The following is a 26,431-nucleotide window of genomic DNA, read 5'->3' as shown; positions in this document are numbered from 1 at the left end:
AGCACAGCTGTTTTGGTGACTAAGTTTTGCAGGAGCGTTTTAATCAAATGCACCTAAAAAAGCCCCTTTTTGCCCTTTCATAATATTACCCCTTTTCCTTAAACACATAATTTTGGAAGCTTAACTCACTTTTCCCATAAAGGAGAGTTATTTTCAAAGAAATAATTTGTACCCAAAGTAGCACATTGCTTAATTGTTCTGCTCTGGTTTATTCCACATGAGTTAATGTCCCAAATAACAGACATCAATTCCCATTGATAACTAATAGTTTACACTGTCGTTTTTGTGGTAGTGAATAAACATCATTCTCAAATGTATTATAAATCTCTTCCTTGTCAAGCCTAGAATGATAAACTTTAGTTTCACTTGATGGTTTGGCATCTTATTTATATGTGTAATTCACCAACTCAGTGGATATGAATTTGAGCCAACTCTGGGAGATCGTGGAGGATAGGGAAGTTTAGCATGCTGCAGTCCATGGGGGTCTCAAGAGTTGGACAAGACTTAGTGACTGAACAATTGTCTGCCCTGACATTAAACATTGAGAACTATTTTATAATTGGTGAATTCTGTCTTATCTTTGAGAAACCTCTCTTCCTCCTCATCTTCTGTCACTTTATTTGTATTTTGTTGCTTGCTTTTTCTTTGAATCTGAAATCTAGGAAGCTGGCAAATTCTGGATAAGCAAGGTTATAAAATATATCTGATAATGGTTAAGTGTGCTGAGGGGCTGTTGTTGTTTAGTCACTAAGTCATGTCCAACTTTTTTGTGACCCCATGGTCTGTAGTCTGCCAGGCTCTTCTGTTCATGGAATTTCCGAGGTAAGAATACAGGAGCGAGTGGCCTTTTCTTCCTCCAGGGGATCTTCCCGACCCAGGGATCGAACCCATGTCTCCTGCATTGGCAGGTAGATTCTTTACCAGGGAAGCCCAAGGGATTGTTGCTGTAGTGCACTGTAGTTCCTTGACTTTAAATCTTACTAAGAGATGAATGAATAAGAAAATGTTGCAAAGTTACCTGTGTCCCTCTACAGAGGAATAACAATGGAGAAGAAAAACACATTCAGCAGGATATGGCTGGCAATTGACAAGACACAAGCCAGCCCCTACCCACCCTGCAACTCCTGGTCACTTTCTCCTTCTTGTTTCCTATAAGGTCCTATCTTTATTCAGGCCATTAGATATATCCAATTAACTTGCATGAGTCCTAGTGAAGCAAGATATACATTTCATTATTCTTATAGTCCACAAAACAAACGTCAGCATTACTTGGAAAGCTTGTTGGAAACACAGAATCTTAGGTTATATCCCAGAGCACTTGCAAAATCTGAATTTTATCAACATCCGCATGTAGTTTCTGTGCATGTTGAAGCTTGAGAAGCACTGAACAGAGACTTGAATGAAAGTTCCTGGTGGTTTCCAGCCAAAGGCATAGCTTAAATCCCCAAAGATGAAGTAGTGTTGGGTGTAGCTCAAATATTGTTTCCATCTGAAGGCCCTCCAAGATCTTCTGAGAGCCTCTGATTCCGTGATGATTGCCTGCAATGAGCAGGAACTGAGAAGCAGACTCTAGATGCATGGGAGATGTGTACAAAGTAGTCTTTATTTAAAGAACTGAAACAAGCAGATTTAGCATCCCCTGAGATTTAAGGTCACAATAGCCCTCCTATCTGCTTGCCTCCACATTCAGATTACTTGGATTAGAAATAAATGTTTTCTTTAAGGCTTGACGTAAAGTGAAACCCTGGCCAAACCTAGAAATACAATTGCATTTCTCAGCCATGGGGAGGATTTGGCCAACTTGTGCTGTTTTGCAAAGCTATTTACCTGTTCTAGCCCAGCCAAATCACTGAACATTGGGTTTAGCCTTTGTTTCAACCCCAGAGGGAGCTGCATTCATATATAATGTGAACTGATATAAACCTCAGTAGTTGTTTACAGATTTCGTAGTGTAGGACACTGAGTTAATTATGTTGAATTTGGGGAGGCAGAATTAACTTGGTCTTATGACAGATTATTGTAACCCATGTAGCATTTCCCCACCCTAGGGCAGGTGATTTAATTCTAATAAAGAACTATTTGGATAGGTCTAAGGATAATTTTTGTTCTATTAAACACAATGCACCAACATTTTCCACTAGCCCACAGCCCACTTTGATGTTGGGGGAGGGGTTAGAGCTGATAGTATTGATCTCATGATTTCCATATTATCATGCTTACAGTTGTAAAAGAGGAGAGAAACTAAAGAGTGTAGGGAAAATCTGAAACGTTTGCTTTCAGAAATTACTGCTTGATGGCTGGGCTTAGTGAATGTTATAGCCACTAATATCTTCTCCACCGTTCTCTTCATGGAAATCTGTAGACAGATGAAGGGCAGCCATGGGGAGTGGAGAATGGCATATTTTTGTTGTAACGCCCAAATCATTTGCTTTTGTCTTGCCACTGACTTTACAAAAAGATCACACCCTGGGAATGTAGGAATTTCCTCCTTTGATATCCCTGTATCAGCCATAGCCTGGAGTTTCTTGGTCTGGAGAAGGTTCCTCTCTTCCTTAAGTGCTCTCTTGTTTCAGGAAGTGAGACTCTGACACTCTATTTGTAAGGAAGAATGAATGTCTTGAGTATCAGTACCCTTGTAGAGAGGGCCTTCTCTCGTGGTCCAGTGGTTAAGACTTTGCACTCCCAGTGTGGAGGGCACTGGTTTGACCCCTTGTGGGGACCTAAGATCCCGCATGCTGGAAGGTGCTGCCAAAAAACAAAATGAAAAAAAAAAAAAAAAACAACATTGCAGAGGAAAGCTGTATGTTGAGAGAATTATTAATAATGAGAACTCCAAGTGCTTGACAAAATTCTAAAAATTTAAAAAGTTATCTAGAACTTCTTTTCCCAAATAATGTTAGGCATTCTCTCACTCTACACTTTACAATTGCTTAGCTTTAGAGTTTACCAGAAAACATTCATAAGTATCATCTCAATGGACCATCTGTCAAAACTATGATGTGATGAAGTGGGTGGGGCAGCAGCTGTGGTTGAAGAATCTTTACAGTTGAAATGTGCCTCATAGATGGCAAGTCTGAGAGTGCAGCCCAGGCCTCTGACTCGTGTGTATGTGTGTATGTGTGTGTGTGTGTACGTGCGTGCGCGCACTCAGTCGCTCAGTCGTGTCTGAATCTTTGAGACACCTTGGACTGTAGCCTGCCAGACTCCTCTATCCATGGACTTTTCTAGGCAAGAATACTGAAATGGGTTGCCATTTCCTACTCTAGGGGATCTTCCTGGGCCACGGATCAAACCCACATCACTTGCATCTCCTGCATTGGCAGGTGGATTCTTTACCACTGCTTGAGAGATAGGAGAGATTGACATTATTATTTAGGTCATTTATAGGGTTTTATTTTTGATGTTTCAATATCTAAAACCTTACTAGCGTCTCTTTAGTAGTGTGTGTGTTGGGGGGAGGTATGTATTTTTTAATAGTGGTGACTTGATGACTCTTTCCTCTAAATAAAGAAGAGAAAGAGATATCAAATATAGACAAAGTCTGAATATACCTAGAACATTAAGAGTTTATATGTCTATCCTTGAAGATCTGTCTCAGGGATGATAAAACAAGAGTGGGTATAAATAGGAAATAGAGTCATATGGGATCAATGGTTACTTAATGCTGTAGCTTCCTGGGTATGCTTTCTCTAGGACATGTTGACTATCATGAAAGACAAGATGTTCAGACTTGGGTCGATGCTGGGGACCTTCTCATGGGCAAGAGACAGGTCTTGCCTTTTAGTAACATCACCATTTTGCCAGGAATTGGGAAAAGGCAACATGCTTTGGAGTCTTCATTCTGCACTACATGTTAGGAATGGGGGCCCATGAAAGATGACCCCTGCCCTTTGTAAAATGAAATTTGACACTTGCTCCCTGTGAGAGCAGGTGAGAGTTTCATTGTGGAAAATAAATAGGGAAGGAAAATGGACTTCAAAAACTTTTGTGTTCTTGCCACTAGACTAGGATAACTCAAATTAGAATTTTTCAACAAAATCTATGTTCAGTCATTTATAAAATTAAAAGCCTTGTACTTTTTGTCTCCCTTAGAACAATATGAGCTGGAAGGGTGCATCTTTACTCTCAGACTAAGGTGATATTTGAAATAGTTAGCAACCAGTAGAACAAAGATTGTGACCAATTACAAGAGATGCACATGCAGTAAATGACAGGCATTAACCACTGGTTTTCAAATTTCCATGCCTTCCCAAGTATACAGAAAACCTGTTCACTTGGTTGTCAAGGCCCTAAGGTTTGCGGGAGTACATTTGTTTATATTGATAACAAGGGAGTCTTCTGGGCATCTGGGGATTCCAGAAAAATCATTGCCTTGGGGGAGTGGTCAGACATGCTGGGTTCTCTGTGTGACCTCACTTAGGCCACATCCTTTTCAGGACATGTTTCTTTATGGGAAATTGACGGTTAGGGGATTCTGATCCGAGCAATCCCTGGTGTTTGTTCCAAACAATAGTGGACCACCTGGATCTATTTTCCACATTTACAACTCTTAATGAAAAGAAGATATTTATACATATCATTATTTATAATTGCTTGCTTAAAATGTGGTTTGTTGGACAATATTTTTCTAATTATGAGTCCTTAAGAGAGAAATTCTCAAAGGAACACTTGGAGGAAACAGATTAATGATCCATCGATAGATAGTTTAAGTCTTCTTTATCTGACCTGTGACCTGAAGAACAGGGATGAAAATCATCTTTGAAGACATTGGAAAAGTAACATTTATCAAAAACAAAATCCACTTTACTAAGGTTAACTTAGAGTAAAGAGGATGTGGCCTAAGTAAGGTCACACAGAGAACCCAGCATGTCTGACCACTCCCCCAAGGCAATGATTTTTCTAGAATTCCCAGATGCCCATAAGACTGAACAAATGTACTCCCCCAATCCTTAGGGCCATGACAACAAAGTGAACAGAATATCTATATACTTGGGAAGGCATGGAAATTTGGAAACCAGTGGTTAATGCCTGCCACTTACTGCACGTGCATCTCTTGTAATTGGTCATAATCTTTGTTCTACTGGTTGCTAACTATTTCAAATATCACCTTAGTCTGAGAGTAAAGATGTACCCTTCCAGCTTACATGATGATGCTCTTTGAATGTCAAAGAGTGGTCCAGGGACTGGTAGCATTGGAACTACCTGGGAGCCGGTTAGAAAGGCAAGTTCTTAGGCCCTGTCTCTGCCTGACTGAATCAGAAACTCTGGGGTGTTTTTCACAATTTGTGTTTTCACAAACACTCCAGGGGATTTGTCTGCCTGCTAAAGTTTGAAAAGCATGAAAGCATTTTAACCTCTCAGAGCAGCATTGTAAACAGCATGTCACTTGATTCTTATCATCTCCCTGTGTCACTTGAATGATTTTCACTCACATTTGATGGATGGCAGCTCGAAGGTAAGTCAAATGAACCAGGGTCAAATAGTCAATTTTATAGATTTACTACTTATCTTTTGGCATTTGGCATACAGACATTGTATCAGTTTGTCCTCCACTAAAGCTGACCCCAATTTACTACCTATTTTTGGAAAAAAGCCTGTCACTCATGTTCTTTCAAGTTCCCTAAGACAATAGGTTAGATGATTCTAATTTTTCACTTATTTGCTCATTATTTGATATCTTGTTTAAAAGGTTGTGAGGTGACTGATGTCTGTTTGAGGTGTCTAACATATGAATTGTATAAAATTTTAAATGACAATGTAAATGGCAAATGCATTTTTAACAGATTTTAGAAGATAAAATTAAAAAAGTTATAAAGGAAGAAAAACTCTCCCACCCTCACCTATCATTAACAGTTAGTTTGTTTAGGTTCATACACCAATAATCACATTTGTACAAATCATGGTACACATGTTATTTTGGAGATTTTTTTCTTTCCTCTCCTATTTTTTCGGGTGGGGGAGAGTAAGGGGAGGTCATGCTGTATGGAACTTAGGTCCCTGATCAGGAACTGAAACCAGGCTTCGGCAGTGGGAGGGTAGAGTCCTGAACCACCAGGGAATTCTCTGGTTTCTTAATATGCCTTGATAAACTTTCTGAGTCTGCAAATGTCATTCCTTGTAAATGAAAGAGAAGGAGGGAGGAGTGAGAGAGGGACTGTGAGAGAGAAACAAGAGAGAAACAAAGAAATAGAGAAACGGAGAGAGAGAGAGATTTAAGGAATCGGCTCATACAAATGTATAAACTGGTAAGTCCAAAATCTAGAGCTGGCACACTCGAGACCCCAGGAAAACTGAGTTGGTATTTGAATGTGAAGGCAGTCTGCTGACAGAATTCCTTCTTCCTCCAGAAAGGTCAGTCTTTTTCTCAAGGCCTTCAACTGAATGGATGAGGCCCATTCACATTATGGAGAGTAATCTGCTTTATGTAAAGTCTACTGATTTAAATGCTAACCTCTTAACAAAAAAAAATCTTCACAGCAACATTTGGACACGTTTGAGCAAATATCTGGGAACCATTGCCTAGCCAAGCTGACACATAAAATTAACTACTACAAAACTTACTTTTCATGGGTGTGTATATTTCATTTTATTTATGAACTACCATTTATCTATTTCCTTAAGGCTGGAGATTCAAGTTGCTTCTAATTTTTTCATCCTTACATATAGCACATCTTTGACCATTTGGGTCAATTTTGCCTTCATATCTGTTCACAAGCGTGGAAAGAAAAGCATGTTTCTAACTTCGCAACTTTTTATTTCTAAATTGCCTTTGTAGCTGCCTTTATCCCATGAACCACAACTTGAAGACTGGAGTAGGGAAAATGCCAAGCTGGTCTTGATCTTCTCTTTCCTTCCTCAGCCTGCAGGTCACTGGGAACAGGCATGATGCTGAGTTCCTGGGCCACCTCCTCAATTGAAGAAGTGGCAGAAGCTGGTCCCGAGGCAATTCGCTGGCTGCAGCTGTACATCTACAAGGACCGTGAGGTCACCAAGCAGCTTGTGCGGAGGGCTGAGCGAATGGGCTACAAGGCCATATTTGTGACCGTGGACACCCCTTACCTGGGCAACCGCTTTGATGACGTGCGTAACAGGTTCAAGATGCCACCCCAACTCAGGTAACCATGGCTTTTTGATCACTGGGCCCCTGAACTTATTTTCTATTTCTGTTTGCTCTTGTCATGATCCAGTTCCAAAGACTTTCTCCAGTTTCCACTTGGGTGCTCGGGGGAATCACAAAATGTTGGTTCCAAAGTATGGCTGTATGAGATTGTATCTAGGAATGATAAGGTCTGGGTTCTAGAGATGGTGTCATTGTCAAATATCCATATAATCCTCAGCAAATCACACACCTAATGTGAGTGTCGCATACTTGAGCTATAACAACAGAGACAGGATTTGCCATATACTTGTAAAAATAAAAAAATCTACATCTCAGAGTGTATTAAGGGCTTTGAGTAGGATGAATTGCCATATAGATAGAAGATACTTAATTTAACTTAAGCAACAGCTTGCTATTGTGATCCTAATACCATATTTCTTTGCCTGTTGAAATAAAAAAGCACCCTTTTAATTTTATTTTTAATTGTATTTGGAACAACTCTGGCAGGGGAGATTGAAGAAAGCTAAAAGAATGGAGACAAAAAAAGTCACATATTTGCTGCCTCATCTCCTACTTCTTTCAATAATATATCTCTTTTGTTGTGGTTCACCCATGGTTCAAGATTCACTAGTTTATTTACTGGTTAATTCATTATTTCATCCATTCACTCACTCAATGATCTCAGCAAAAACAATGTTCATATCTAGGAATCTAAGACTGAACTGTGATGGTTTTATCAGGCTATTCAGCTGATCCATCAACAGGGATTTATAGCCCTTTTCCCTGTAAAAGATTAGAATCATCTTGAGTCAAAACTAGAAACTCAGTGGAGTTTACTGAACAAGACAGAGCTACAAATCTCCCCTCCCCTTTGATTTTACCTTCCCTTGGTTACTACCAAGGTTCCTGCCCTTATGTTTTTCATACCAGTGTTTGATCAATAGACTTTAGGGCTAAAACTATTTGAGCAGAAGAAAAATCTTAGTTTTAAAGGAGGACATTTTGATGATGGGATTTCAAAGCGTCCACCAGAGTACAAGAAATGAGGGATGACTTCTTTAGAATCCTAGACCTCACTTCACTGGACTATTGCTTATTCTGACTGCATATAAAGTTAATCCTTCTAAAAGATCCAAAATCTAAAAGATTCAAAATCAAATCAGCATTCCACATAAGGACAAGAAGACTGTTGAGAGCCAGGATTCCAAGTGAATTAGAGAATGGAATGTCTTCCAACCATCATGTAAGTTCATAGTCTTCTGTGTCACATAACTGTCATATAGCTCTTCTGTGTGTATACCTATTTAAGTATAAGCTATTGTGCATAAAATCTTGCTGTTAAACCATATATAAATGAGCTGTGTGATGTTATCTCTGTGATAGTTCCAGGTAGGTTTAGGATTTATTTCTGTATATAATATCCTCAATGGCCCAATGGCAGAATGAGGAAGTGTTCCCCCGACAGCCATCAATCACCCTGCTCCACACATTCCAGACATGGAATTACCCAAACACCCTGTCTTTCTAAGAGAACAAAAACAAAAATTCTTGACATATTTCTACTTCTTGCCAAATTCATCAAAGTAGATGGTTTTAAATATCCTTAATATGAAATCTTATTCATCTATATTAATTCTTGATATGAATTCACGTTATTTCTCTCTTTTGATTACCTTAGATTTTAGACTTTCTAAAATGTCGTTTCCCAGTATTTAGGCTTCTGACAGGAAATGTTCCTCATTGTTTCCCTTTGACCATTTGAATAGGAATTTGCTATTTTCCTTCTTCTGTTCTACTGCTACTTCTAGCGACAACAATAAATAATACAGTGGGTTTGTTCTTTAAGCTTAGGAAGCAGTTTCTAGCTCTGAATAACAAAACAGGTTTCACGTGGTATCTACTTAGATGGGGGATGACACCCGTGTTAATTCTGGCCCATATCTCTCACTCCTTGGGTGCCAGGGCCACTCAGCCAGGAGCGGGAAGGCTGCTGTTCTTTCCCGCCCCCCTCTTTCCTCTCGGGCTCCTGCCCAGATGACGTGAGGGACCAGGAGACAAAGGCCCTTTTCAGCTGTCCATATGCAGAGGAGTGGCCACGGCTCCCCAGCTTGTCACATCTTCCTTCTGAAGATGATCAAATAATGAGCCACACATCTAGGCTACGGGGAACACAGGAAACACCCTTTGCCGGTGCCCTGGCCGTCAGAGCGCACACTGACGCTGTTTGTCCCTGCGGGCTTCGGGGAGGGGGTGTGCAGCGCCCTGGGGTCCACATTCAGCGGTGAAGGCAGAGCGCCCAATGGGAGGCCCTGGCTTCCGCTGGAGGGCACGTGCTGCCCCAAAGCTCATCTGTTACAGCCTGATATGAAATCAGGTTTCTTTCCGCAATTGACCTGACTCAGAGAAGGTGAAGCCGGGCTGTTCAGAATGAGGTTTGGCAGGCGCGCGAGGCAGGAAATCCAGAGGAGAATGAGTCTGTAAAGCAGCGGCTCCTTCCAGCCCTCGTGGCTTCCTCTGCCTGGAGAGAGGGGGGCGGGTCCTGACTCTCGGCTTCTGGGACCAGCCAGAGTTCAGGAGTTTGGTAATCTCTGCCTGGTCCATATGCAAAACACACGGATGTGTGCATGATGAGCAGCGCGGAGGTCCCTGAGACTGAGGGGGAGTAAGACGAATTCTCATCGCTCCCGGAAGAGGCGAGGATTGAAGTCAGTTTACCCGATTGGCTCCTGGGGCGCTGAGTCAGGGACCCGAGTCCATCTCCACACCACGCGGGGGGTGGCTTGTTTACCCTGGGTTAAAATTTGGCTCTTTGGGGCAGGGCTAAGGCAGTTAAAAGAAATTTCCAATCATTGACTAAGGTCAAGGTAAATCATGACACCTACCTCTTTGATGATTTGCCCTGGGACGTGCTTCCTTAGGCCCTGAAATGAAGTATTCATCACAATAGCCAGAGAACAGCACGCAAAAGAGATGAGACCGCGCTGTCTTCCCAGATTTCTGGGGATAAAAGTGGTGGATGAGGCATCCCCTTCTCTGACCTCATTGCCAGCATTCTCATCTTCATTCACTCTTCCCAGCATCTCCTGCTTCCTCCTGTTTTTTCAGGGTGCCAGTCACACCTGTGTCTTAGAGCCTCAGAACTGACTCTTCCCTCTGCCTGTAACATTCTTTCCCCAAATCAATGCAAACTAACTTCACTTCCCTTACATTTTGACATCAGGGATGAAGCTACATGTCTTTATATTGGGAAACCAAAATAAAGATGAATGGTAGAGACCAGAATAGAGATACAATAAGTGTGGGGATCTTGGGTTGGGAATCTTGGGTTGTGGGTCTAAAAGAGAAAAAACGATTTGTGAAGGAGGACTTTGCACATGGCAGATCAGTTCAGTTCAGTTCAGTTCAGTCGCTCAGTCATGTCTGACTTTTTGCGACCCCATGAATCACAGCATGCCAGGCCTCCCTGTCCATCACCAACTCCCGGAGTTTACTCAAACACATGTCCATCGAGTCAGTGATGCCATCCAACCATCTCATCCTCTGTCATCCCCTTCTCCTCCTGCCCCTAGTCCTTCTCAGCATCAGGGTCTTTTCCAGTGAATCAACTCTTTGCATGAGGTGGCCAAAGTCTTGGAGTTTCAGCTTCAGCATCAGTCCTTCCAGTGAACACCCAGGACTGATCTCCTTTAGGATGGACTGGTTGGATCTCCTTGGAGTCCAAGGGACTCTCAAGAGTCTTCTCCAACACCACAGTTCAAAAGCATCAATTCTTCGGCGCTCAGCTTTCTTCACAGTCCAACTCTCACATCCATACATGACCGCTGGAAAAACCATAGCCTTGACTAGACATAACCTTTGTTGGCAAAGTAATGTCTCTGCTTTTTAATATGCTGTCTAGGTTGGTCATAACTTTCCTTCCAAGGAGTAAGCATCTTTTAATTTCATGGCTGCAGTCACCATCTGCAGTGATTTTGGAGCCCCCAAAAAATAAAGTCAGCCACTGTTTCCGCTTTTCCCCATCTATTTGCCATGAAGTGATGGGACCAGATGCCATGATCTTAGTTTTCTGAATATTGAGCTTTAAGCCAACTTTTTCACTCTCCTCTTTCACTTTCATCAAGAGGCTTTTTAGTTCCTCTTTACTCTCTGTCATAAGGGTGGTGTCATCTGCATTCTGAGATTATTGATATTTCTCCCGGCAATCTTGATTCCGGCTTGTGCTTCATCCAGCCCAGCGTTTCTCATGATGTACTCTGCATATAAGTTAAATAAGCAGGGTGACAATATACAGTCTTGACGTACTCTTTTTCCTATTTGGAACCAGTCTGTTGTTCCATGGCAGATAGCCTCTAAATTATTTGGTTAGGAAAACAGTTACAATGTTAAGTCACATAATATTAAGCAGGATAATAACCTTTCAAAGATGCCTATGTTCTGAACCTTGGAACCCAAGAATATGTTACTTTTTACATGGCAAAATGAACTTTGAAGGTGTGATTAAGTTAAGGACCTTGAGATGAGATGATTATCCTAGATTATGACAGGAGGCTTAATGTAATGAAAGGGCTCCTTATAAGAGGCATGCAGGATGGTCAGAGTCAGAGAAAGAGATGTGATGAGAGAAGCAGAAGTTGGAGTGATAGCATCTGGAAACAGGGAAATATAGATGGTTTCTAGAAGCTGGAAAAGTCAAGGAAAGAGATTCTTGCCTAAGACTCTGGAAGGGAAATAGCCCTACTGACCCCTTGAGTTTAGTCCAATGAGGCAGTTTGAACTTCTAGAACTATAATACAATAAATTTGTGTCACTTTAAAGCCTCTAGGGTTGTGCTTGTTATAGCAGCAATAGGAAACAGATACAATGACACAGCTCTGCCAGTTTCCTTTACAAGATAGCTTCTCATTGGGGCCACATCCAATTACCATATTTAAACTCTCAAGTAAAACCTCTACCAGCTCACATCCCTCTTATTCTGCTCTGTTTTTTCCTTTATTTTGTATAGTACTTATGTTCTAACAGTGGAGAAGGCAATGGCAACCCACTCTAGTGTTCTTGCCTGGAGAATCCCAGGGACGGAGGAGCCTGGTGGGCTGCTGTCTATGGGGTTGAACAGAGTCGGACACGACTGAAGAGACTTAGCAGCAGCAGCAGCATGTTCTAACAGGCTCCATAAATTACCTATTGATTATGTTTCTTGTTTATTTTCTGAATGTCAACCTAGATAGCCAGTATTTTTGATCATTTTACTAAAACACTGGCACATAGTAGGTGCTCAGTAATGTTGAATAAAAATGTACTAAATCATAACAGATTTACCCAATAAAACAATACTCATAAGAACTTGAATAAGGGTTTGAACTCGTACTTAAAATCCTTGCCCTGAACCTTTCTTCCAAATGCCCAGCCACATGGAAGAAAAAGTTAGTGGGGCTATGCAATGAATAGAAATGTTTTCCTAATCACAATATTAAAGATCGCTGTTCCATGTACCAATATCTATTATGTAGTTTGAATGTCTCTCATGTTATACTGATATTATGTGTTCTACTGGTTGTTATTTTGTAATGTGTTTCCCACAGTGGAGACATATGACATTATCTTTAATGTCATATGATATCTCAATAATAGTCATCATTACTGACATTACTATTGGTTATTTAATAATGTTAACTTTCCTTGGTAGTTGTTACATTTTTATGATGCTAACTTACTAAAAACTAAAATCATTTTTATATTAGATTAAAAAGTATATTTAGGAGCCTTTCAAGGCACAATGAATCTTTTACAAAAAAGAAATCCTATCCCTTGCCTGTGGGTTGTTAAACAGATTGGGATTCAGAGAATTAAGTCCCAAGTAATCTTGTTATTATTTTGATGTTGCCCTTTCCCTTCCTTAAGAAATGAAATACTTTGGCTATCAGAAGCTGCTTTAAGTGTTTTTTGTGTATATGTCATAATTCTAATAAAAATAGCATTCATGGAGGTTTCCTTTGGAGCCATGGTTAAAACACTCCATCGTGGGTCTCTGTCAAGATATCTGAAAACTTTTTCTTGGCTTCTGGCTTTGAACAACGTTTAAGAGTAACAACAAGGCTTCATTGTACCCTGAAATTTCTGTAAGGCAACATTCATTCAAGTGTTGATCTGCATTTAGCCATCCAAGAATAACAACAGTTATTTATATAATTTTATCCATGTTTCTGTTTTTTCCTATCCCTTTCACCCTTTCACCCCACCCCTGCTGAAACAGTGTAGCTTGTTTGGGATGGGGGTGGGGTGCTATGCAGAGAATATACACGTACAGATATTATTCTTTTTTCCCCTCTGGTTTTGCTATGGCGTGGACAGACAGGATCTTTTTCTTATTAACAATATTATTTAAAAGTTTGACATTTAATATTATTTAATATCATTTTTAAGTAATGGAATAGGCCTCCAATAATAAGGGTATGTTTGTTGACTAGGTTAGCTTAATTCAAGTTAGGATGACCACAGAAGGCCAAAATCTGTGATAAAATGTACAACATTAAGTGGTTTGATTAAAAAAGAAGCTTAGAGTATTTCAGCTATAATCTAAACCAAACTCAGCAAATAATGGATACATATATGACTTTCATGGATTTGTGATTTTCTGTGGCCTTTAGTGGCTACCCGAGTCATAGTCAATCCTTATTGAGAAAAATTTGCTAGTGGTTGAAGACAGTTACATGGGATGTGAATGTCCATGGCCTTATGATAATAGATGCTGCCTAAGCTACACAACCAGCTATTTGTAAGCACGTTAAAGGCATTAAACCTCAGTGTTCAGTTGCTCAGTCATGTTTGACTCTTTGCGATCCCATGGACTATAGCGCACCAGGGCTTCTCTGTCCATGGAATTTTCCAGGCAAGAATACTAGAGTAGGTTGCCATTTCCTCCTCCAGGGGATCTTCTTGACTCAGGGATTGAACCCAAGTCTCCTGTGTTTTCTACACTGGCAGGCAGATTCTTTACCACTGAGCTACCAGGGAAGCCCTAGTTTTGTAAAAATTTGAAACCTCTGTATAAAAATTGTTATAGCCTTGGCTCCAAGATACTTGCTATGTTCAATGTCAGAGCCATTGGAAAGGAATAAAGACTGATGACTAAGCCAGAGATCCATATATAGCTTTCACTTTTACACAAAGAAGAGACTGGCTAGCAGAGTAATTCATAATGTGCAGAAGAGCAAGGTGAGTCTAGGTCACTGTCATCATTCAAAATCAGCCTTTTAGAGAAATGAAGTTGGCAGTTCTATTTGGGCCTGCTAAGCTGATTCCAGGCAGTTAAGTCACACGGGTGGTGCCAGTGTGTATTCAGAAGGCCATCTATCCTATCAATGGTCAGAGGTACAGACAGAGAAGACTTTGTCCCTAGCTTGGAGAACTTCCAAAATCTAGTCGAGATATCGGGATATTAGACTAAGAGAAAAGACCTCAGGTGTAGAGTAAGCCAGCTGCAGTGTCTTCTAGATGAGTTAGAGAAATACTGTTATAAGATGAGTTAACGAAATTAGACATAGGAGAAGGGAGCGACTCAGTGGGGTTGTGTCTTAGTTTGTGTTTCTTTAGGAGAAGAGTGTGAACCACTGATTTAAATAAAAATATTTCCTTTAGAAGATGGTAGGAATATTGGTAGAGGAGTGGGGAAGAGGTATAAGGGAGGGGAGGTGGTCAACAATTGGCATGTTACAAAGACAGTCACAGCTATGGGCAACTGAAGCTTAATCCTGCTGGGGAACTCTGGGAGATCTTGTAGAATCTATCTTAGGGTTAATCTGCCCAGGGGTGAAGGAGCTGGGGTATGTGTACACCAACATTCTTGACAAGTTGAGTCTGCTGTGTTGAGGGTGACTCAGGCCCCAGGAGCAAGAAAAAGTCATATGTATTAATCAAGTTCTCCAGAGAAACAGAACAAATAGCATGTCCATATCTAAATATCTGTATCTATATCTATAGAGATACTTACTACAAGGGATTTGATCACACAATTAAGGAGGCTGAGAAATCCCACAATCTATTATCTACAAGCTGGAGGCCCAGGTTGTAGGAGTAGGTCCAGGAAAGCCAGAGTAGTTTCAACCCAAACCTGAAGCCCTAAGAATGGGGGGAGCTAATGGTATAAGTCCCAGTCTGAGTCTGAAGGGGCCCCAAACTCAGAGCCCATAGTGTAAGTCCTGGTCAAAACCTGAAGGTTTGACAACCAATAGCTCCATTGTGAATGGTAGGAGACAATGGATGTCCCTGCTCAAACAGAGACAATGAACTTATTCTTCTTCCACCTTTTTGTCCTATTTGGGACCCCCACAGATTAGAAGATGCCTGCCCAGTCTCTTCTCAATCTACTGATATAAACGCTAATCTCACCTAGAAACATCCTTAGGGACATACCCAGAAGTAATGTTTTACCAGCTATCTAAGCATCCCTTAGCCCAGTCAAGCTGACAAAACTAACCATCACACCTCAGGCAAAGTAAGGAAGGTCTTGATGACTGGAAAACTCATATTCTGATCAGGATTGTCTAGAAGACTGGGGGTTCTGAGTCAGAAGACAGAAAAAGCAAGTAAATAGAGGAGGAAAAAAGCAAGAGCTGACAGCTCATCTTCTGGGAACCACTTTCCATTTCTCCCTATGCCCACCAGCACCAGCACCACCACTACCACCGTGGTAGCAGCAAGACAAGGAAAAGAGTTTACAGTGACCACAGACAGAAGGTGTTAATACTGCATTTCCAATCTCCTCTAGAATTTTCCAAAAGGACTTTGAAAGATTTCTGAAGCCTGATGTAATTGACAGAGTGCCGTTGAGATCTGAGTGAAGAGAATGTAATCAGGAGTCAGAGACACTGAGACTTTCCTGGTGGTCCAGTGGTTAAGATGTCACTTCCAATGCAGGGGTTACAGGTTCGATCCTTAGTTGGGGAGCTAAGAACCCACATGCCTCAAAGCCAAGAAACCAAAGAATGAAACAGAAAGACTTTAAAATGATCTACACAGAAAAAGAATTCTTAAAAAAAAAAAGAGTAGAGATCAGTTTGAAACCCAAATCCTGCCTTAGTTAATACATGGGGGCATCTTGTTCTACAATCTGGTTTTATTTTCTGTATAAAATAGGAATTATAGAGTGTGAATTTTATTTTCCAAAAGTTTAAAATATTGTGGGTACATGAATGCCCATTGTCAATTGTGATGCACCATGTAAATGTTCGTCTTATGATTAGTATGCATTGCATTTGAAAATAGCATCAAATTGATTGTTTATATCACAGACTGGCTTAAAAAGGTAGAGATATTTGAACTTGGCCAAAGTTTTATCCTTTAATCTCACTTATTTATAGAAAAAGTTATATAAATTTATATAAAAATCTTACACTATAAGATGTAAAATAAACTTTAAGTGACCAATTAAGTCTACTAAGTTGTCAAATTTAGCCTGGACTCCTCATCAAAACATGAAAACGTAAATGTGATCAACCTGGAGAGTGAACAGTCAATTGATTTGAAAAGAGTACCCTTCTTTTTTTTCATTGAATGAGTCATTGTAAAGATACTTCTAATTTGGGAAGTTTCTCATTTTATGTATCTCTTTATTTCAGAATGAAAAATTTTGAAACCAGTGATTTAGCATTTTCTTCGAAGGAAAATTTTGGAGATAAAAGTGGACTTGCTGCATATGTGGCTAAAGCAATAGACCCATCCATCAGCTGGGAGGATATTAAATGGCTGAGAAGACTGACATCTCTGCCCATTGTTGCAAAAGGCATTTTGAGAGGTTTGTTTATTTCTCTACTTGAGTTCACTCTGATTTTATGATTCTTTATGGATATGATCATGATATTTTAAGGGAAAACAATCAATTATTTCCAAATAATTAATATGGAAATATAAATCCATCTTTCAGTTCTCGCATTTGACATTAATGACTAAATGTGTCTTCCTTCTGAAGGAGAACAGGGCTCTTATGAAGTAAAAAGTTACTTTTTATAAAGTAGTGTGATTGCCTTATTTTGGATGCCATTGAATCACAGAGCTTGGCAAAACCTAGGTAGAAGGTCTTGAGTTTGTTGCTTTGGCTAAAAACTGCCAACAACTGCTCTCAGATCAATAAGAAGTCCCAAGGAAGATATTATGACAGCCAGATACGTTTAAGAGCCCTTTGTATTTTTCTCCTGTTCCCTCCCAGTACCAATGATCCTTGACTTTTGTCTTGACATCAGGTCAAAAGACTCTTTTTCAGACTTCGGTCATGATGAAATACAGCAGTCACAAATAACAATGTTAAACTATATAAACCATACTAGAACTGATTTTTTGAGTGTGGTATCCCATATCACCTCTCTTTAAAGAATGGTGGACTAGAACATTAAAATCTTCAAATATCAAGCCATGGTTGTTAAGAAACTTGACAAATTCTCCAGTATCCACATGTATGCAAATCCCACAGGGAGGTACCAATGAATATAATAATTTGGAATGTAAATGTGTTCACCCACAAAAATATTTTCTTGCCTTTGAAAACATTTAATACTGTTATGTAGATAACTGCCCCAAACATATAATTTCAAATGGAAATGTTTAAGTAAGTGGCTCTGTGATGAGAGATTCTATTAACCTATCTCAGGGTTAACTATGGCTTAGATTCAAAACTTTTTCATTGGTTTTACTTGAATATGTACGAGTACCATGGCCCTTATTTATAAAGCTCTGGGGATGCCCCTGACTTTATTCAATAGTATGGACACAAAAATAAGCTAACGTGAGTAAAAGAATGGGCCTAATGAAGCTTGGCTACCCACTCCAGTATTCTTGGGCTTTCTTGGTAGCTCACATGGTGAAAGTTCACCTGCAGTGTGGGAGTCCTGGGTTCGATTCCTGGGTTAAGAAGATCCTCTACAGAAGGGAACGGCTACCCGCTCCAGTATCCTGTCCTGGAGAATTCCACGGACTAGTCCATGGGGTTGCGAAGAGTTGGACACAACTGAGCAACTTTCACTTTTCACAATGAAGCTTTTAAGTAGTGAAGATACGTTTAAATCCTGATCTGTCTTAATCTGTGCTTTTAAAAGATACTGTTATATTCTTTTCTATAGACTATTGTCAGTTCAAAATTTCTGTGGATTATACTTTTTTGAGTATATACTGATATTACAGACACCTTTAAACAACAGTTTCTCTGACCCTGTTTGCATTCATACTGTAGTCCATGATTGTTAGTGCTACTTTCTGTAGCTATATTCCACTGTAGGTACTGAAATATTAACCCAAAGGATCTGTCCATTTATTTTCTCATTCATTCACTTATTCACTCACTCATTTCATAAACATTTACTATGCTTACTGTGTGCTAAAATAAAAGACAATAATTTGAGATCCTTGGCCAAAGGACATCTCATTCTTGGAAGGGACAGACATAAAAACAAGAATTTGGATGAGATAAGATGTTGTAGGTGCTGAGATTGAAATCTATGCACTGTAAGGGTGTGGCTTAAATAGTATTTGGACAGTTATAAAAGTGATTTACGGAAGGTTTCATTCCAGAATGGAAGATGATCCTTGACTTTTGTCTTGACATCAGGTCAAAAGACTCTTTTTCAGACTTCGGTCATGATGAAATACAGCAGTCACAAGTAACAATGTTAAACTATATAAGCCATACTAGAGTATGTAGACTTTAAGATGGTTGAGAACCACTAAAAATCTTGATGAGGGAAACAACCTCATCAGATTAGCAATGTAGAAAAAGTAAGCTTTGTATAATGGGCTGACTCAATGGAGGTGGCCTAACTGTGTCAGGGAAGCAATTTAGGAAACTGCTGTAACCTGGGTAAGAATTGTGGCTAATCCCTGGTAGCTCAGCTGGTAAAGAATCCACCTGCAATGCAGGAGACCCCGGTTTGATTCCTGGGTCGGGAAGATCCACTGGAAAAGGGATAGGCTACCCACTTCAAAGAATTCTTGAACTTCCCTTGTGGCTCAGCTGGTAAAGAGTCAACCTGCAATGTAGGAGACCTCAGTTCGATCCCTGGGTTGGAAAGATCCCCTGGAGAAGGGAACAGCTACCTACTCCAGTATTCTGGCCTGGAGAATTCCATGGGCTGTATTGTCCATGGGGTCGCAAAGAGCTGGACATGATTGAGCTACTTTCACTTTCACTTCACAGTAGTGTCATTGAGGAAACCAAAAGGGTGTAATCCATTTAGAAAATTATTTAAAAATAATTAAAAATTATTTAAAAAATGCTGTTTCAAGTATTTAATCACGCTTATTACAGAAGGCTCACAGCAGTTGCTGTAAAATCACCAATTTAATTTTTAACCAACTTTTCAATTTTGGATTCCCAATATACCTAATTTTCTACAACTTTGTCCTCTAGGATATGATATGAATCTATTGAATGAGACTTTACTATCACATGTTATGTTGAAAAATGTATTGACTTCAAGAACATCATTCTGTGGCCATTACACCAAGGACCACTACCACCACCATTACTTCTCTTTTTCTTTCTTATGTTATGTGTTTTTCACTCAGTAGACAGCCTGAATGTTTATTGAGTAAAATACTTAGGCAAAACTGCATGAATATGTATAATTAGAGAGAGCTCAAAAGCAAGAGAAGAAGAGACTGGGCTTTTCACTCAGTAGACAGCCTGAATGTTTATTGAGTAAAATACTTAGGGAAAACTGCATGAATATCTATAATTAGAGAGAGCTCAAAAGCAAGAGAAGAAGAGACTGGGCATTTGGCATTTGAAAGGAAATAACTTATTTGTACATGTGCAGTTTACATTGTGTAGCTTCTCTGTAACTATTTACTTCATTTATTTAACAAACAAGAATCATCACTATGACAACAACTACATTAAGTGGTGCATAGATTCAGTCTGGGCGGAGGGGAGGCGGGAGTGGTAAGTCCAATTCTGGGAAATCCAGGTCTCATTATTTCACAGATCTTCATCCAGAAGTTACATGGATTGACTAAGAGTCATCTATCTTTTTTCATTTTCTTTTTACCAGAAAGGTACAGATTATGTTTATAGGGACATGAAATCACATGAAGATCTCAATGAAACATCCCCCCTTACCACCGTTTTAAGGATTGCATTCTAATGAAACCAAGTAAGACAGCAAGATGCAATCTCTTGCTGTGGTTAAACTGTCTTTGGAAACTTCAACACAAACTCCAAATATGTACTTGAGACAGGGTTAGGTTTTCCTCAGAACTCACGCTAACAAATGGCATTATAAACAAAGGCATGAGGTTTTTAGAATTTTTTTCTAATTAAAAAATTTAAAACTAGGCTATCTCACTTCTCTAGTGGTTTTTGGCTTCTCAGAGACTTCTTTAACTCATTATTATCCTATCTATAGTTTTTAAAGACATTCTCAAAGGATATTCACTCAGTGTTCCTGAATTGTGTTCAAAACTGCTGCCATGAAGCTAGGATTGAGTTACTAAGCTCCTGCTGAAATAGCGTAGAGTCCTGCTATATGTCTGTTGTCCAAGGCCTTGACAATAGATAGAAGATAATACTACTCTAAATCTTGAGTAATTACTTTGGTATTTAAGATTAAGTATGGAAATAATGTATTAATAAGATAGCAAACAGTGCTATTCACTATTGACCATTGTGTTTGTGAATCAGTTAGTGTATTACCTGGCAAATTAACAATTGTGGAATGTCATACCAGTAAACTGGTATTAATGAAAATATCCAAGATTCATGAAGATTTACTATGATCACTTCGACTCTCTTGTTAAGAAAACATTGTTTTTCTCTCTGGGTTAAAATAAAATGTGAACAAGATTACATAAACAACTAAGGAGAAGGATACATAAATGGTCATAAATGATTACTTTCATTTTTTCTCTACATACTCATGATTCCATCTTCTGAGCAAACCATTCAGTGATTTCTCCCTACATTCCCAGCATTGCCTGGTAGAACACAGAAAACCATTTGAGATGATAGAAAACAACAAATTAAGACTTAAATAGCACTTCCTTCAAAATGAAAAGCTCATAATAATCATAATCCTCACTAGGATGAAAATTTATTGTTATAAACAAAACTCAAACAGACTTGCCAGAAGTATCCAGCAAATAAATCTTCCTCTACCTATTCACATTCTTAGTTAATATTCCCTGTACCATCAGCTGAAAATAATAATAATCATATTTATCTGAGTGCTCAATATGTGTCAGGTACTTTCTAAGAGCTCATTCAACTTATTTAATCCACAAACCAATCATATTTGAATCTTTATCCCCATTTTGTAGTTTAATATACTGATGCACCAAACAAGTTAAGTAATTTGCCACTTACATGGCAAGCATGTAGCAGATATGGGATTCAAATCTAGGTGGTCTTACTACCAAACGTAAGGGGTTAATCTCTTTTTCATACTGTGTAGGATCAGTATATTGACAGTATTCAATATCTTAAGACACAGGTTATAGCTACCTGGTGGCAAGTATTCGCATTATAAATCAGAGGATTGCATATATCTTCGATCATGAGGTTCATAAAATATATTTCAAATATTTTAATTTTTGAGTTTTATGTTTCATATCACACATGCAATTAGATAACCAGAGCAATTCCAATTACATTTTACATTGTTTGTTAAGGTTACTTATAGGTATTGATACATCTAGACATAAAAAAATACCATGGTACATCTCTTTATTAGAGTGGGTAAACGCATGCAAACATTAACACTCAGTTAGCCAATATGGCAGTCATTAGCCAAGTGTGGCTATTCAAGTCAATTAAAATTAAACAAAAGTAAAATTCAGTTTCTCATTTACACTGCCACACTTCTATTTCTCTATGGCTATTTGTATTACTGTATGGAACCACACAGATGTAGAACATTTCCATCATTATAGAAAGTTCTCCTGGATAGCATACAAGTCTGTGTCTTTAGAGAACCATTTCCTAAACATGTTTTAAATGATAGTGTGATAGCATATTGGGCTTCTAGTTCAAAATGATAGATTGAGCACATATGTACCCTTTTATCAAATTTAAGACCCTACTGAAATTAAAGTACAGAAATCCAAGTATGCATAACACTTATGACAGCAAAGGAAAGGAAGGCACAAACAGCAGAGAAACTTCAAGACATTTGTGAAAGAAACAAAATGTAAAGCATATTGACATATTGAGCATATTGACAGCAGGAAAATGAAAAGAAAACTGCCCCTGTAGATAGTCTTTGTGAGAACCCTGAAGGCAGGAGCAAGTCATATCATAGGGTGCTTGAGGGGTTCTAGTGTCTAGAGTGTAAGTGTGACAGAGATGAGGGATGAAAAGTGGAAGCTGAAAGCCAGAGGAATCACTGGAGTTCTGTTTGTGACACTCACCCACTAGCCCAGGGGAGACTCCGCTGAAGATGGGTAAGGTCTGCTGGGGTCCCGGGGTCTCCAGGGGACTGGTCTCTGCCTCCTGGTGGTGCCTTGGAGGGGTGCAGGGTGGTGAGGAGCTGGGGGAGCCACGGGGTCTCCCAGGGGTTTGTGCTCCAGCCCAGGGGAGACTCAGCCTTTAGCATCACGAGGCACTTCAGAAATTTCAAAACATAAAAGACGATGGTTCAGTTCAGTTCAGTCGCTCCGTCGTGTCCGACTGTTTGTGACTCCATGAATCACAGCACGCCAGGCCTCCCTGTCCATCACCAACTCCCAGAGTTTACTCAAACTCATATCCATCGAGTCGGTGATGCCATCCAGCCATCTCATCTTCTGTCGTCCCCTTCTCCTCCTGCCCCCAATCCCTTCCAGCATCAGGGTCTTTTCCAGTGAGTCAACTCTATGTATAAGGTGGCCAAAGTATTGGAGTTTCAGCTTCAGCATCAGTCCTTCCATTGAACACCCAGGACTGATCTCCTTTAGGATGGACTGGTTGGCTCTCCTTGGAGTCCAAGGGACTCTCAAGAGTCTTCTCCAACACCACAGTTCAAAAACATCAATTCTTCGGCACTCAGCTTTCTTCACAGTCCAACACTCACATCCAGACATGACCACTGGAGAAACCATAGCCTTGACTAGACGGACCTTTGTTGGCAATGTAATGTCTCTGATTTTTAATAAGCTGTCTAGGTTGGTCATAACCTTCCTTCCAAGGAGTAAGAGTCTTTTAATTTCATGGCTGCAATCACCATCTGCAGTGATTTTGGAGCCCCAAAAAATAAAGTCAGCCACTGTTTCCCCTGTTTCCCCATCTATTTGCCATGAAGTGATGGGACCAGATGCCATGATCTTAGTTTTCTGAATATTGAGCTTTAAGCCAACTTTTTCACTCTCCTCTTTTACTTTCATCAAGAGGCTCTTTAGTTCTTCTTCACTCTCTGCCATAAGGGTGGTGTCATCTGCATATGTGAGGTTATTCACATTTCTCCCAGCAATCTTGATTCCAGCTTGTGCTTCCTCCAGCCCAGTGTTTCTCTTGATGTACTCTGCATATAAGTTAAATTAGCAGGGTGACAATATACAGCCTTGATGTACTCCTTTCCTATTTGGAACCAGTCTGTTGTTCCATGTCTAGTATCCAAATGATAAGGGCTTCAGGAAAATTAGAGAGATCAAGGGAACATTTCATGTGGAGATGGGCGCAATAAAGGACAGAAATGATATGGACCTAACAGAAGCAGAAGATATTAACAAGAGGTGGCAAGAATACACAGAAGAACTATACAAAGAAGATCTCCATGACCCAGATAACCATGATGGTGTTATCACTTACCTAGAGCCAGACATCCTGGAGTCCGAAGCCAAGTAGGCCTTAGGAAGCATCACTACGAACAAAGCTAGTGGAAGTGATGGAATTCCAGTTGAGTTATTTCAAATCCTAGAAGATGATGCTGTGAAAATGCTGCACTCAATATGTCAGCAAATTTGGAAAACTCAGCAGTGGTCACAGGACTGGAAAAGGTCACTTTTCATTCCAGTCCCAAAGAAAGGCAATGCCAAAGAATGCTCAAACTACCACACAACTGCACTCATCTCACATGCTAGCAAAGTAATGCTCAAAATTCTCCAAGCCAATCTTCAACAGTATTTGAACTGAGAACTTCCAGATGTTCAAGCTGGATTTAGAAAAGACAGAGGGACCAGAAATCAAATTGCCAACATCCATTGGATCATCGAAAAAGCAAGAGCATTCCAGGAAAACATCTTATTCTGCTTTATTGACTACACCAAATACTTTGACTGTGTGGATCACAAAAAACTGGAAAATTCTTAAAAAGATGGGAATACCAGATCACCTTACCTGCCTCTTGAGAAATCTGTATGCAGGTCAAGAAGCAACAGTTAGAATCAGAATTGGAACAATGGACTGGTTTCAAATTGGGAAAAGAGTACATCAAGGTTGTATATTGTCACCCTGATTACTTAACTTCTATGCATAGTACATTGTGCAAAATGCCAGGATGGATGAAGCACAAGTTGCAAGAAATATCAGTAACCTCAGATATGCAGATGACACCACCATTATCACAGTAAGTGAAGAGGAACCAAAGAGCCTCTTGATGAAGGTGAAAGAGGAAAGTGAAAAAGTTGGCTTAAAATTCAACATTCAAAAAACTAATACCATGGCTTCTGGTCCCATCACTTCATGGCAAATAGATGGGGGAACAATGGAAACAATGAAAGAGTTTATCTTTTTGGACTCCAAAATCACCGCAGATGGTGACTGTGGCTATGAAATTAAGGCGCTTGCTCCTTGGAAGAAAAGCTATGACCAACCTACACAGTGTATTAAAAATCAGAGACATTACTTAATATGCAGAGACATTCCTTTGCTGAAAAAGTCCATCTAGTCAAAGCTATGTTTTCTTCTGTAGTCAAGTATGGAGGTGAGAGTTGGACCATAAATAAAGCTGAGTACCGAAGAACTGATGCTTTAGAGTTGTGGTGTTGGAGAAGACTCTTGAGAGTCTTTTGGACAGCAAGGAGATCAAACCAGTCAATCCTAAAGGAAATCAACCCTGAATACTCATTGGAAGAACTGATGCTGAAGCTGAAGCTCTAATACTTTGGCCACCTGATGCGAAGAACTGACTCATTGGAAAAGACCCTGATACTGTGAAAGATAAAGGCAGGAAGAGAAGGGGATAACAGAGGATGAGATGGCTGGGCAGCATCACTGACTTGATAGACCTGAGTTTGAGCAAGCCCTGGGAGTTGGGGATGTCCAGGGAGGCCTGGCATGCTGCAGTCCATGGGGTTGCAAAGAATCAGACATGACTGAGCAACTCAACTGAACTGAACTGAAGGGCATCACACACACACTATACATTTCTTATATAGGACCCACATCTCTTACGTCTCCAGTATTGCAGGAGAGTTCTTTATCACTAGCACCATCTGTGAAGCCTAACATGTATATAGTATAGTATATATAGTATATGGACTTCTCATGTGGTGCTAGTGGTAAATAATTAGCCTGCCAATGCATGTTAGATGGAATAGATGTGGGTTCGATCCCTGGGTTGGAACCATCCCCTGGAGAAGGGCGTGGCAACACACTCCAGTATCTTGCCTGGAGAAGCCAATGGACAGAGGAACCTGACAGGGCACAGTTCATGGGGTCACAAAGAATCAGACACAACTGAAGCGACTTAGCATGCACACTGTGTAGTATATATTCCTTATATATACTATTCTCTGCTAGTAATAATAATATCATGATGACACAATGTCTTAGTCGGCTCAAGTTGCTATAACAAAATGTAATAGCCTGAGATAGGGAGTGTTTTGAAGCAGAAATTTATTTTCTCATTCTTCTGGAGGCTAGAAGTCTGAGATAAGGTTGCCAGCAGGGTTGGTTTTTGTGAAGGCTCTTCCCTTGAGTTGCAGAGGTCACCGTGATGCTGTGTGCCCACATGACCTCTCCCTTGTGAGCGTGGAGAGGGAGAGGGGCAGGCTCTCTGGTGTAATCTTGTAAGGGCACTAATGCCATGATGAGGGCCTTACCCTCATGATCTTTATTACTAGCACTACCTGGGACCTCATCTAACCCTTATTACTTCTCAAAGTATTCATCTCCAAATTCGATCCCATTAAGGGTTAAAACTTCAACCTATGAATTTTTAAGGATATAGACATTGTCTATGCCACATGGGTTTAACATTTTCATATGCCTATAATTTTAGAACAAAAATATTTCTAGCTTTATTTTGAAAAGTGGGAATATTTTAAAATTCCATTAAACACAGTTTGAAAAATGGTGGTTTAAAGAATCAAATTTTCAAATAACCCAAATTACAAATTCTCCTGTAAATCTCTTTTTTATTATCCTTAGTCAGGTCT

The 26,431-nt window shown here is 39.8% G+C and overlaps 1 protein-coding gene across 1 annotated transcript in view; it reads left to right on the top strand.

The window, feature by feature from the left end:
- The window catches only part of HAO1 (hydroxyacid oxidase 1), a 54,708-nt gene that overhangs the window by 17,181 nt on the left and 11,096 nt on the right, over positions 1–26,431 (top strand). The window contains exons 3-4 of the mRNA XM_061125773.1: positions 6,860–7,115; positions 16,714–16,889. Of these exons, the coding sequence (XP_060981756.1) occupies positions 6,860–7,115; positions 16,714–16,889 (432 nt within the window). The remainder of the gene's footprint in view (positions 1–6,859; positions 7,116–16,713; positions 16,890–26,431) is intronic.

Source organism: Dama dama, chromosome 23, assembly GCF_033118175.1.
Source record: "Dama dama isolate Ldn47 chromosome 23, ASM3311817v1, whole genome shotgun sequence".
In the NCBI taxonomy this organism is placed as follows: Eukaryota; Metazoa; Chordata; class Mammalia; order Artiodactyla; family Cervidae; genus Dama; species Dama dama.
This window is presented reverse-complemented; position numbering and strand designations above follow the sequence as displayed.